Source organism: Sphaeramia orbicularis, chromosome 16 (genome assembly GCF_902148855.1).
Source record: "Sphaeramia orbicularis chromosome 16, fSphaOr1.1, whole genome shotgun sequence".
Lineage (NCBI taxonomy): Eukaryota > Metazoa > Chordata > Actinopteri > Kurtiformes > Apogonidae > Sphaeramia > Sphaeramia orbicularis.
In genome coordinates, this window is record NC_043972.1 from 24034171 (window position 1) to 24049597 (window position 15427).

At 37.6% G+C, this 15427-nt stretch overlaps 1 protein-coding gene across 1 annotated transcript in view; it reads left to right on the forward strand.

Moving 5' to 3' along the window:
* Window positions 1-911: 911 nt before the first annotated feature.
* Window positions 912-15427, forward strand: part of LOC115435868 (CUB and sushi domain-containing protein 3-like) — a 296702-nt gene continuing 282186 nt past the window's right edge. The window contains 1 exon segment of the mRNA XM_030158480.1: window positions 912-1089. Within this exon segment, the coding sequence (XP_030014340.1) occupies window positions 912-1089 (178 nt within the window).

Sequence of the window (15427 nt, forward strand, 5' to 3'; positions counted from 1 at the left end):
TTTTTCCCAAGTAAAAGTCGGTGGCTCTTCCGTAGCTAGATGGCAGAAGAGCCCCACTGCAGCTGAGCTCCACTTTGCGCCGTCATCATCCCGTCTTTGCATTGCAAATTGCCCAGCCCCATCACTCCCAATAACGGGTCCGCTCGATCTCCAAAATGAAAATCAGAGTTATGGTGGGATTGCCTACCAGGCGAATTTCTTTCATCAGCTTTCAGGGCGAGATGCTGCTTGGCTCAGTCTCACCTAACACCCTCCTTCCAACACCCCCCCCCCTCCCTTTCCCCTTCTCCATCCCCCTCACATGCACTCACATAAACCACATGCTGTCATTAACAGTGTTCATTTCTTCCTTGGGATTTACATTCTTCCCATAAAGTCGTGCCTCCTCCTCCTCCTCCTCCTCCCTTGCCACCCACACCTCACCACTTCATGATTTGTTACCCACACAGCAGCCCCATCATACTTACACAGGACGCTCTCTACACCCGCCTCCCCACCTTTTCTCTCTCTCTCTCTCTTTTTCTCTCTCTCTTTCACTGTGTGGTTGAACTGCTGATCGATAAAGGCAGCAGTCAAATTGTAGGCTATCCTGCTTCCCGGACGCAAAGAATGGAAAGATGTTAAAGCTCAGATGCCAGAGCGCACCAGCAGAGATCCTCACACTTGATGCCCCTCTCAGCAGAGATGGTTGAGCCCTCGTCCAGGTTGCTGTGGTCCTATCCTAAAATTCAGTCTTGCTCACTTCTCTCCTATCAGCTGACATAACGCGGCGGGCGGCTCTGCCTGTTTCTCCTCTGAGAAAGAGGGGGGGAGAAGAAGAAGAAGAAGAAAAAAAAAAGAAAAAAGAAGGGATTCTACTTCAACCCCAGTGAAAACAATCGGGGTGTAGGTTACATGTGTTAGTTGAGAACATGAAGGGGATTTACAGAGACGGATACTACGACGGATCTATTGAACTACGGAACGTTTTCAACAGGAGATGCGTTAAATGTGGCCGAGGGGACTTAGTTCAAAGCAGAACGATGAGGATTAGGACGGGAATTGTTTTTTGGAATCTCATCTTTTCACTGATGCTCACTTGTGTGAAAGGTACGAAGCACTGCAGCAATTCTGTGGATTTTCTCATGCGCTTGGTGTGCCTTCTCTCCTGTGTGCGTGCGTCCGTGCGTCTGGTGCGTGCGTGTGAGAAATCCAAAAGCTTTAACGGTACAGACGTGCGTCAAATAGGCTACCACTGTTTACTGGATGGACTTTTGAAGGGGACGCATTTCACCGGTTTAGCGCTCAATGCAGGCTTTCAGTCTTCTCAATAGATATTCTTGCAGTAGCCTACGCTCCTTCTAATAGCCTACGTGAGCTGCTTTGCTTAGTGGGCTAACTAGTGAATTGTTGAGGCTCAAGTGCATGCACTGCAGATTTCCTATAGGATGGACAGAGATTGCATTTCATTTTAGGTGAAAGCCAATGGGTATGTTTCTTTTTTCCAGGGTTGAGTTTTCAAACATTTATGTAGAATTTGCGTCAGGCCATTTTTTTTTTTTTTTTTTTCCCCTCTCTCTAGAAATGTTGCAAGAACCATTTAGCAGACCTTGGCAATTAGTAGTGTGGAACCAATTTGTCGACTAGTGTTTATCGGACTTGCCAGTGCAGGCAGGTGTAAGGTGGGCTTGTTAGTATTCCACTGGCTCTTTCTCGGGGTCTGCTTATTTGAATACTCTCCCCCTAGCTGGTGAAGTAACCACTGGTTCCATCTTTTTTTTCTCCCTCTTCCTTATATGAATCAGCTAAATTTAATCAGACCAGTAAGGATTTCATTCTCTTACTTTTTTGATTCTATAAGAGGCAGGAAAAATCCCATAGGCTATCTTTTCTGTTCTAAATCCCACTAATAGTAATAATAATAATATAAAAAAACACTAATTTGCTTCATGTTATTTCCTCTAAAAACTAGTCAAATCAATTGTTGCTTGTTTATCATATTTATGTCATCTATTCAAATGTCCATTTACATTTATGTTACATTCACAAACTGACAAAGCATAAAAACAACAGTTTCGCACTTCACTGCATGTTGATTTTAAAAGTAAGTATATGCATATAAGGATTAAACTATTCAATGTAAAATTCTCATTCTCAGCTAAAATTAAGCCTGAAAGGAAACAAGCAAATCCTCCAAATGTGTTCATGTGTGCACATCCTGTGTTAGTGTGACTGTTTATTTGTTTAATGCGTGGACGTCTTTGAGTACGGGCACTCGCAGATATCAATTTACATGCAGATTGTTCACCCTATGAGTAATTCTCATGTCTGTCTATTGGGGGTGGATGAAATGTGCAGCATGCAGAGTAGCAGCGCCCACCAAGAATGAGCCAAGTCGAGTCGAGCAGAGTCGGGCACAGTGCTGTTTCATCACCACCCACATTGTGGCAATGTCAAACCTCGAGGCCACTGCCAATCCTCCTAGTTCTGTTACTTATTAGGGAGCCAGCCAGCCAGGAATTGGGTAGAGAGAAAGGAAAGGAGAAGGTCTAGGTCCTCTCTTGGAAAATGGAGATGCTGTAATGATACAGAGCAGGGGCAGGAAGAAGAGAATCATGGAGGAGATGTTGCTCATCTGCTCTTGACAGTTGGCACAATGTTTGCACAAATGGGAAAAGATCTGGCTTGTGACTCACTTTTCCTGCTAAGATAATGATGCTTAAAAATCCTTGAACATCGTGGAAGTTTGCTCATCACCATCATCTGTGCTTTTCCATTGAAGACAAAGCGCTTAATTAAATATTTAAGCCAGGATTTTGTGCGTGGGTGCAGAGTTGTGATCCTCAGTGTCTAAGTTGTTGCAATCACCTGTTGAATTCTTGGAAATGTTCTCTTAAAATGAAATGGGATTCCGTGAGTTTTGGTGTTAATTAATAGAATTGTTGATTAGATGAGAATAAAACATCGTTGTAGCCATCCACCATCAAACAAGTGAGGACATTCACTGCAACTGTGTCACCTAATCCTTTGGGAACTCGACAGAATTGCTTGACACAGACACAATTTTGGGAAGCTAAATTGCAAGGACTGGACTTTTTAAACACAGCAAAAGACTGGGGTCAAATACAAATTGAATTCCTTTACACACTGATACTGAGCGCTTTACTTTATCTTCTCTTCAGTACAAGAACTGTGAGAGCTGTGTTTGTTTGTTTGGTTTTTTTTTTTCTTTTTTCAATCACAGTATAGTTGTTGATTCAACAATGTAACGACAATCATTTCACAATATTGAAGCTGTGACAAAGCTGGGAGAAGTTTATCATACGGTACAACCAGTGGAGGATGTTGTGATGTGCCTGGTGATGTTTTCAGGCTCAGACTGAAAACCACTGAGGATGAGATTGTGGCTCCAGCTTCCTGGCATTTTTTTTTTCTCCAGTTTTGTAGTAGTTGTTATTGAAGTAGAAGGATACATTTTACATTTTATGATAATGGATTAGTTTGTTAAAATGTACAAATACAGTCACGGAAAAAAATACTAGACCACCCCCTTTTTTTTTTTTCAATTTCTTGTTCATTTTAATGCCTGGTACAACTAAAGGTACATTTGTTTGGACAAATATAATGATAACAAAAAACAAAAAAAAAAGCTCATAATAGTTTAATTTCAGAGCTGATATCCATTTTCCATGTTTTCTTGATAATAACCAAAATCACTTCAGCTCTTACATTAATATCTATGGTATTGTACTGACAAAAACAGTGCTTTTAGGCATTCCATGTTTTCTTTTCTGTCAGTTTTAGTCACATGATACTCACAGGAGTTAGTACTTGATTGCATAACCATTATTGTTGATGACTTTTGATGGTTTAATAATTTGTTCCGAGACTGTAGTGTCTGTCTGGATTTTTTAATCATATATTAGTAGCCTGAAAGTTGCAAAAAAATAAGAATAGGCATTATAATCAAGGAAGGTGAGAGGAAATAAGCGGAGGACACAGTGGTGATGGCTTACTCACTGCACAGACATTAACAGTTTGAATGACAGTGAACAATTAATGACAGTGAACAGATTGTTGAAAATGGTCCATCTGTTGTGTGTCCCACTATATTTCTCAAATTTTCTTTCTGTCTCTCATGTTTTATTAAAATGCTTTTTTTCAGCTATACAAGGCAGTTACTAATTGCTGGTAATCAGGTGGGTTCTGCTCAGACAGTAATCTGGCCACTGAGCCCTTGATGAAGACTTTCTCTCAATGTGATTATGTAAACAGGCTGGAAAGGCTGCTGGGGCTAATCAGGATTACAATTTGTCTGTGTAATTATACACTATCTACAGGGAATGTGGGGCATTATCCCACTGCCCCGCAGGTTCTTGATCTCCTCATTGGAGGAGCAAAGTATGAGAAAACACTGGACAGTCTCAAGATCAATCACTTGGGTTTAACTGCAACTAGAAACGACAATGTGCTATTTACCGGGAAGCAGGAACTTGAAGCAATTTCACTCCCCGGTTTCCTGATGCCTCTTTTAGTGGAGCATCAAAGTACCTCTGAGTTCACCCACTGGCCTCTCACTGAGACTTTTGGCCTTGTTTCTTCTCTCACATGTCTTTGACAGGTCCCTGTGAAGGTCGGTTATAGTTTGCTGGTTCTGATTAAGTTGGTTCTTCCTAGGTATCAGTTTTAATATAAGCAGTCCTCTTGGGCGAGAGAGATTGGCAATATCTTGTCTTCAGGAAGAAAAATGGCTCACCGTTTGTTGAGATTAAATGTAATAGGTTGAGGAGCGCCTGCTTTCAGAGTCAAGGCTACAGATTCAAGGTGTCTTCTACACCTCGGGTGCCAGTTTCAGAAGGGATTAAACTCCGTAAAATGTCTGGAGGCGTATCTGCTGATAAAAATGTATGCATTTAGTAGGTTACATCTGTAAGGAATTTACAAGAAAAATGAGAAAACTGAAAACAAATTGCAAGTCGTATTGGTTTTGTAAGAGTATAAAATAGCTTATGCAAATGCAACAAATAACTTCTTTTAAAGTTGGAGAGCCTGAGATTAAAGGGGATGTACCAGCCAAAATAGAAATAAAACTACAGTGTTGACCTGTGGGGATCCACGGGTTCTAGATGTGGTAGTTTTTATACTGTTGTGTATTCGTGAATGCTGTACCGCATTTGTCCAGCAGTCACCGCCAAAGCGTTCTGGGTATAGCAACATGATTGTAAGACTATTGTATTCATGTATTCCAAAATTACTAATTCATTCATTCATTCATTCATTCATTATCTGAACCCGCTTTATCCTCAGTAGGGTCACAGGGGTCGCTGGAGCCTATCCCAGCTACTTACGGGTGAAGGCGGGGTACACCCTGGACATTTCGCCAGTTCATCGCAGGGCTGACATATAGAGACAAACAATTACTCTCACATTCACACCTATGGGCAATTTAGATTAACCAGTTAACCTATCAGTGCATGTGTTTGGATGGTGGGAGGAAGCCGGAGTACCCGGAGAGAACCCACGCAGACATGGGGAGAACACGCAAACTCCACACCACACCACCGTGTCGCCCAAAATTACTAATATCTCCCAAACTACTGGTCCTATCAACTTACCGTTTTTGCTAGTCTGTTCCTTGACCAAAAATTCATAAGTATGTTAAACTGCAGCAGTCAGCTCTCTATGGATTTTATGTGAATCCCCAGACACACATACATGCACACACACATGCACACACACAGGGGTCACTTGGCTTTTATAATACAGATAATATAATATTCATACTTATATTTTTATAAGTATGTTTTCAAAATAATCTGGAAAGCAGGACCCTCCTCAACAGGGATAATCTCTGCATTTTCACTGAAACACAAAACAAACTTTTTGTTCTTTTTACATTTTTTTTTTATGGGGTGAATCAAATGGTTTTCAACTGGTTGAGATCAGTATCACACACTGAGCCTCTAAGAGCAATGTTACCAGGAACAACATGTGGACTGATAGTGGATTAAAAACTGATATAATAAAAAAAAAGAACAGGAAGTGGCTGTTATCACCCCCAAACCCCCACAAAAAGTAGATACCTTCAGAAATGAACTCTCTTGGACTTTATTTGAAACTGAATAAGTGCTGAACTGGACTTTATATCAATGTTAATAACACATAGATAAAAACACCAGTAAATCTGCAGCTAAGCATAAAAATGTACATGATTCTAAGCATGATTTATGTTTTTTGAGCTCAGTCAGTAATTGTAGTCTGAAGGCTAATATTTTACCCCAAGTGGGCTGTAAAATATCCTACCTACACAGATAAATTCACCAAACCCATTTCTCTGTCTGTCTGTACTAATAACTACAATTCTATATGTATATGTCCATTGAAGTGAATAATACGCACACACTGGATGGATATTGTTTTATTAATCATGTTAGGAACTGTATCCATACTATACTATACAGTGAGTCCATTATTATTATTCACTCCATCACCCTTGACCATTGCATACCCACATACCTTCATAAATCTTCCTACGCACTAACCACTGCTGCTCTTGTTTGTGTCTATTGCTGTCAGTGCTCTTTTTTTGATATGTGACAGGAGAGCAGACAGGGCTGAGGCATAGTCAGGGAAACAAAGTGGGGTGATATGATAGTAATTGAAGAGGTAGACTGGTTAGAGGAGGTTGCTGTGATTCTGCTGCATATTTCAACAGCAATTAAAATGATAGGCGAGTGTGCTGCTAAACACAACTGTTTTGACTCTCAGCTTCACCACTTTGCCATCACTGTTAAGGAGGGCCGCTGTGGGGATTGTAGATTTCTCCATGGAAAGGAGCTCTAGACCGCAAAATTATGCAATAGCCCGTAGATGCTGGAAGTCAGTTGCTGCATTAATATTGATTTCTTCATAAATACCACATTGTTGTTAATTTAACAGTTGACTTGACTGTTTTGTAAAACTTTAAGATTCCTGTAGAACAAACAGAAGTGTTAAGAAATGCATTTTTTTTAATCCATCTTGTGTTTTAAGTTGAGGAAAAACACCTAAGCATTTGCTGCATACACACACACACACACACACACACACACACACACACACACACACACACACACACACAAAGAATCATAAGGGTGGTTTAACCCTTTCATGCATGAATTATACGGACCTTAGTCAAGATATTTTTCCTGAGTGTTTATATTCCTCTTTAGACATTAAAAAAAAAAAAAAAAAAAACACAATGTGATTGAGTTCTTTTGTTTGTTTTTGTTTTTTAAGGAGTTACAAATATGTCAACTCAGCTGGACACCATGCATTTAATTTTTGAAACAAAGAAACATGTATTTAAAAGTTTCTATCAGAAAGTGATATAGAAAACTATACAATAAAAACATTTTTAATGCTGATAATCAGATGTTTTCTCATACCCATATACAAATTATGACTCACTTCATGGAGATAATATGCAAAAAAAAAACAAACAAACAAACAAACTGGTAATTACAGTCTAATAACAATTAGTGATTGATTTCCACTCAAACATGTTAGTGCAGATCAGGTTTATCAAGAACAGCAAAGTTACAGTAACGGTATGAAAGACAGTTTATGGGATGGTGCATAAGTGTCCACTGTGTTGGCTGATATGGAACTAAAACAACAAAACCCATGAATACTCAAGAGAACAGCTGTAGAATAACTGTCCACTGTAGTGACCACTGTGCGTGAAAGGGTTAATGTACTGGGTATCATATTTAGCTAAACCTACTTTTATTAGTCCTTGGTTCATTTATTTGTGTGTTTGGACCCTAATAGTTCAACATGTGTGAATTTGAACCCTCCAGGTGCTGCAAAGCTATCTTTATATTCATTCCAGCAAAAATCAAGTGGATTTGTACAATAATTCCTGCTTAATTTGTTATGTTTTATAACTAGTTACATCAACATATTTGCACATGTAAGGTCAAGTCTTCCGATGAACATTTGTCCGAGTACGCCATAATTGTTTATCAGCAGCAGCAGTTGTAGTAAAAACTGAAAATATGTCCAAACTTCAAGCCGATTACCTAAAATGTTCAGTTGTTGGTTGTATGTATTTATTTATTTATTTGCACATCATAAAACAGCAAGAGAAAAATAAAAAACAACAACAACAGACAAACAAGTAACATCATTGTGCAGGAGAGGATAGAAGCCAAAAAGGGCTGATGTGAATACCTCCCTGGAAATAAACAATACACAGGGAAAAAAAATTGTTAAAAATACGATATAACTGAAATAATAAACTAAAGTAAAATTTAAATTAAAAATAATCAAATACATATCAAATGATATACAGCCTTACATTTTTTATGAGTTAGAGTCCTTTTCAGATGTTTTTAGATTAATGATAAAAAAGATGTTGATTGAAGTTCAGGTCGTAGATTATTCCAAAGATGTGGTCCACGATATTTTAGAGAATACTGACTGACAGATGTTCGCCGGTATGGAAGATAAAATTTGCTTGAATGTCTTGTAGGATTATTGTGAATAACAGAAGATAACATAAAAAAGTTCTGGAAAACTTTTATTATTAACGAACACAAGTGGCTGAACGGGACAGAAAGCACAGCCAATAACCTAGAAGGGGGCGGGGCATGAAGCGGCTCATGTGCATTTAAAGGGCCAGCGCTCAAAACGACCTTTCTGGTGTCATTACTCAGAAATAGGGTTGAAGGTAGACATGTGGAGTTGAATTAATGAAGAATTCAGACCCAAGCATAGTATTTATAGTTTATGTAGACCACAGGGAAATGTTATAAAATGCATAATTCCATTTTTAAAAAAAAGCAAAATATCATTCCTTTAACACCCTGATCTGTGGAGCTGCATTTATTAAAGCAGGTGTTCATCCATCCTTGTCTATGCTCTGTTTAAAAGCTGGTTTAATATCGTTCATAACAGCTATAACAAGGACGCACAATGTCACTGATATGAAAAACTTGAACCAAGGCCCAGCCAATATCCTGGAATTTCAACGCTGCAAACGCCAGCAGTTTTAGGCCGGCAGCTCCACTCCAAACTCCAACCTGTGGCGTCGAAGGGCAACGAAAGCAACAGAAGCAGCAAGTTGGAGCTGCAGGTGTAGATGTGCTGATGTGTGGAGACGAGGGAACTAATAGCTACTGAATAATGGGAAAAGGAGACTTCGGTTCAAGTGTCGACGTGGAAGAAAAGGAGTTGATGCAGAGGCCAGACTCCACATTAAAATGCAATGTGGTTTGAATAAATCTGACTGAGCTGTGGCAAAGTTAAAAAACACTTTGTAAAGTATTTGCAATAGATAAACACATTCAACATTCAGGTATTTAACCCAAGGGGAAAATGCAAAGAAAATAGGAAAGCAAGTAGAAAAATCTGTTTATTAGTAAAATAGTTTGCTTTTGATCTAAGGGCGCAGTGAGAGTACAGACTTCCACCAAGGCCAACAGTCCACGCTCCGTCTCATCCCACAGTATTATTAAACCACAAGTAAACCATAAATTACATCCTGGGTTTTAATTCTTTTTCCTTGGCACCACTGGTAAGAGTAATTGACTGTTACTATAGCAACAAAGGTCTATTCTCTCATTTGTTAGCTGATGCCTGTTGGTGGTTAGTTTATTTATTTATTTATTTGTTTATTTTCTGTTTTAATTTGGCATTCCACTATTGTATGTTCTAAGGTTGCCTCGGGCTCCCTGTTGTTAAAAATGGAAAACCAATTCCAGGCTCCATCTCTTTGGATTTCCTCTTAAATGTCAAAATACAGGAAGGAATACAGAAAACAGTTCGAACACAAAGAAAGTAAAATGGATGGTATGAAACATCAATGAAATCACCCATGAGCATTTTCTAATGACGTAAATGCCAGTTAATAATGAGGCTATTTCTGACTTTTCATGTAGGTGACGGTTTCAACATTTATTAATTTCTGAAAAAGTTGAGAAAAGGTAGCACATCTCATAAAAATACAGATTAAATTCGATCATTTTTTCATTATATCCTATAATGATAGAATTAATAAAACATTTCATATTCTCAAGTCAAATCATATTACACTTATTTATATAGATTACATCCCAAAAATAGCATGCAGAGCCTTCATTAGAGGATTTGAGAAATACATAGACAGGGTGTCTACATTCATGGACAAAAGTTTTGAAATGATTAATTTGCTGCCTATTCCACATGTTTCTGAGATAAACTGAAGAACAGTTAGAAACATTATATAGGTTTCAAAGAAATTTAATGACAAACAAGTGGTGCCAGGCACAACAAACCCCACCTGTCACACATATTATAGCTTATTTTGGCATCAACTGCCTCTATATATGTGTCAAGTTTGAAGTAAATTGAAATAAAATTAATGTTTTTTTTTATAGACATTTGAATTTTCACCCATTATAAGTAAACAAGATTTTTTTTAATTCATAAAAAATTGGAACATTGACCTACCTTTTCCAAAATGTCATCTATTCTGGATCACTGACGATCTATAAACCCAATCTGGTATGAATTCAACTAATAGTTTTGCTCTTACAGATATTTGAAATTTCTCCCATTATAAGTAAATGGGGAAAAAAGAAAATCATAAAAATTTGAATTTTGACCAACTTTTCCCAAAATGTAATCAGATCTATTCTGGGTTACTGGCAATCTATAAACCCAACTTGGTATGAGTTCAACCTATAGTTTTGCTGCTAGAGTGTTAATAAACAAACAAACTGAACCAAAAACAATAATAAATCACATTTAAGCGAAGAATCCATTTAAGCATTTCTAATGTTTGGCCATGAGTGTACAGAGCTGAGGGAACCAGTCACCTCTCACCTCCACCATAGAAACCAAACCCAACATAAATACAACACAGTTTCTAACCCCTGGTCGGATGTTATAATGATACACTAAATGAGACCTTTAGGGAAAGCCGATTCATTGAACGTCTTCATGGTCTTATCGTTGAGAGTAACGTTCATAATCACTGGGTTCCAATCACTGGAAAACGTTTTAAGATGAAGTCATTGTTAAGTCCAATTAGCGTCATTGTGTTGAGTGTATAAATCCAATCCATTTCCCTCTGGGGCACTTTCTTTGACACGTCTCTTACCTTAGGGGATGTCTTCATCTGCTAAATCCCATAGAATTTCAAGGAAGATCCATGGTTTTCCTCAGCGTAGTGTTTTGCATAATCACAGCATAAAAACGAATTGCAGATGTATGTTCTGAGATTCATTGTTTTAGGTGTAGTTTAGTTTGGCATATACATACAAACACCAGACCACAGGGACATAACATTCTATTAACCCATCAAGACCCAGTTTGACTTTTGTGTCAGTTCAGAAAGTAAATGTTCTCTATATCTAACCTTTCTTAAGTGACTTATCACCATTTATTATAATATTATTTTCTGTATTTTATTAGTATGCATCAGGTATTTTCCTGTATTTAATTCACTGATCATGAAAATGTTCATAAAAGCGCAGATTAAACTTGAAGGTTATATCAAATATAGAAAAAAACTGCAAAAAAAAAACCTGACTTTTTCATTAAAATATATCTTTAACTGAACATAAACCCAGTCTGTCCATCCACTGTCATTGATAAAACTCCAGAACTGAAAATGTTACCATAAAACAAGTATTTTCTGTAAAAGAAGATGAAAAGTAAAGTTTTTTCAAAGTAGATTATTAAGTATTTATAATACTATAATATTTTAATGTAGTTTTTCAGTATGGCTCCAATTTGAACCCACTGTTTTGTCAGTTCCCAAATGATTTTTTCTCTCTATTTAACCCTTCTTAAATGATTTATCACCATTTATTGCAATATTATACCTTAATTTTGACATTTTTTTTTAGACTAAATCACATATTTTCCTGTATTTAATTAACTGATCATGTAGATGTTCATTAAATTTCAAAGCAAATTTAAAGGTTATTAAAACCAAACAAAGAAAACTGAAGAAAAAGTGACTTTTTCAGCAAAGATATCATTAACTGAATGTAAACCAAGTATCTCCATCCACTGTCATTTATCAAACTCCATGGGTTTTACTGGTGAATCAATATTGTAGAAGATGATGGTGTTTCCACGGTAACTACGGAGCCTCTGAATGTCCAAATGGGTCATATGTGATGACCATGAAAAGATGACAAACTGCATTTTACATCAATTATTTACATGGATTGATAGGATTAGTGGATCAACAGGTATTAAACAGTTTAGATCAGTAGATGGTTTTGGTTAAAGGTGGATATTTGGGTCTTTATGGGTCAGTATAGGTCATTTTTCCCACAGTGAGGATGATTAAAAGTCTTTATTCTCATGGTCTTATTAGATCAGGCACAGCTACCACATCTATATACTCTTCATTTCCATTTTCATTCCATTTTCCTTCAGATTTTGCCATCATTACTTTCTTTTCCTCCAGGTATAATGTTTGACTTGTGTTGTTGGGAGAGTCTGTAGCCTGCTAAATGTTAATGAGGATGTTTTTATGTTTGCAACTGAGTTTCAAGCAAGCAACTTCCAAGCAAGCTGTGCATCTAAGCAGGCATGTCCCTGCTATCCATGTGAATAAGCAGTTATGGGCAGATGATGTTTACTTGGAAAGTGAAAAACAGTCTAGTGTTGTTTCAGTCTTGTAGTTGTCTTCAGATAGGAGAAGACATATTTTTGTTCTGCGCTTATTTTCTTTTTGCTTTTTTTTGGGTGGGGGTGTGTGTGTGTGTTGATGTTACTGTTTGTTTGGAAGATTGGAGGCTGGAGAGACAGGCATCCTATTGTGCTGTTGGCTGGCGGCTTCGTGAGCAGCTCTCACAGTGATGGCCTGGCATCAGGTGCAATATGGCTCAGTAGCACTTTGAGGATGTATTGGTGTCTAGCCATACTGTATTTGCTGGGAAGTAGCTAAAGCATCGGCAGACGTCAGAAGACAGTTATTATACTTGGCGACACAGAAGCATAACCTCTGTTATTTCTTCCAGCCGTGTGTGTTCAGCGTGTGATTTTGTGCATGTGCCAGCTGCGTTTCAGTGTGGCAGTGTATTTGATTTTAGTATTTTTCACCTCAGTGGTTGGCAATTTAAAACCACCAAATGGAATATTTCAGAGCCCTTTTCCAAATTGCAGTGACACACTCATGAGGTAATAGTCATACTGTAGAAAGCCTCTTTTCTGTTTCTGTTGTATGGAGCCCATTTCCCTTTCATCAAGCATGCAGACAAGCATAGTAAAGGACTGCGATTATGCACATTCAATCAGTATGAGTTGTGAAGGTGCGGCACAGCCATGCAGATAGAATCCCTCTCTTCGGGGACATCAATTTAAGATTTCTGTCTACTAAGGTTGCTGTCTAGGTCCTTGCAGTCATCATTGTTGTATTCCTGGTTGTGCTGATGAAAAATTATTTTCACTTTTCTCCACATTTTATGTTGGTGGCTCTGAAAACAGCTTGTCATAGATCTAAGAGAAAAGTGCTTGGATTTCTAAAAACAAAATTACCTCTAAATATAACTCCTAAGTGCAGCAGCAGCAGCAGCTCTGATTTGATATGGTGTAGACCCTTCATGAACTTGAGCTATGACAGCAGCCAAGGAACAATATTTTTTTTTTTTCCCTCCCAATGCTGTCCTTTTCATCTAATCAGTTATATTCAACCAATTTTTTTTTTTAATTACTGCTCTGTTAATACTCTATTCAACACATGGAGGGGCTCTGTTTTCATTCAATTTTTAATCTTCTCCGAAAAAAACTAAACAAAAACACTATGTTTTGTTACTAAAATGACAGAATAGACAACTCACACTAAGTAAGATAAGATAAGATAAGATACTTTATTGTCATTATACACAATGTACAATGAAATTTAGGTGCACTATCAGGATGCAGACTCATAAATAGTTATAGTAATAAATAGTGATAATAACTCTAAAAATATATAATAGACACAAAATATGCATCACTCACACATCAGCCTCCTTCTTTATCACACAGCAATATGTCACACACACATCACATCAGTGCCACTGTAGGCAGTGCAATGTACAAAATAGTGCACTTAAAAATGTCTATACTTTAGTGGTTGAGTTCATTGTTCAGTGTAGTTATGGCTGTGGGGTAAAAACTGAAGTATACTAAAATATAGAGTTGAAAATACGTTTTAACCATTTGCATTTTGGTTGGAGTCGGGGAAAATGCTGTGGTATTGCCTAAAATAAGAAACATACCAGACAAACACCAAAAAGTGCACATCAGTGTGAAATGGGAAGCAACAGGTAGGTAAAAAGTCTAAAACTGAATTGTGTCAAATGGATGAATTTTTATTTTTGGTTTTACATCAATCATTGTACTCAGTACATTAATCATAATAAACATAAATACCAAAAAAGGAATTGCTAGAAGCAAAAGCTTATTTTTTTGCCTATCCATTTCACCTAATACACTGCATACATCAACTTAAATGTGTACAGCATCGAGCATTGACACCATAATAAAAAAAAAAAAAAAAAATCAACAACAAAAACATATCTACCATCTCAATTCAATATTTCTGAGTAATTTTAAACTAAAGGTACTTTTTTTTTTTTTAAACTTCGCCAGCGGAGTGGATGACTTAAATGCATCATAAGGTCCATTCCATAATTCCACACCCACAGTCCCAGTCCATCTAGACTTCACATTTGTCCTCACTTCAATCCACTCACACATGAAAATCTCTGAAATTTGAATTACTCTCTCTTAATTCCAAGAACCACGCCTGGTATTTGAGACAATACTATTTTTATCCCTCATGTTCCATATACCTATTAAGAAACAAGTCTTTATACCTCCTTTTAAATATATTTATGTTGGTACTTTCCTTTATCTCCTGTTCTAGATTGTTCCACAAAGTCACTCCACAGCTTGTTATGCACATACTTTTCATTGCTGTTCTTACTTTACGTTTTTTAAAATTTAGCTCTCCCCTTAGATTGTAGCCTCCTTCTCTTTCAGTGAACATTCCCCGTATATTTTTTGTCAAAGGAATATCCAGCAAAATCAAAGGACAGTCCATGTGTAACCCCACTGATGTTTTGTACGTCATAGGGATGCTGCAGCAAATAAAGCCGGCAAAGATGCGTTTTTGACCTTTGTTTTACTTCGTAAGGGCTCTATCTTTCCTCGATGTGCTCTGTAACCAGGCCTCACTGATGGATATCTTTATATTGGCTGACTCACCTTTAAGGTCAGGCTCAAATCAGGGCAGGTTTTTTCGTACTTAAGCTTTGATTGCTAGGAGTGATGCAGTTTCCTCCCCTTCTGCTTGTGTTAGCCCATCATCGTGAACAATGATGAAAACCACTCAGGGGTTTAACTTGTTTCCGTCTTTTAAGCAGCTTCAAAGCAAAGATAATCTGCTTTATTCGCACTTTTTAAAATATTTACAAGC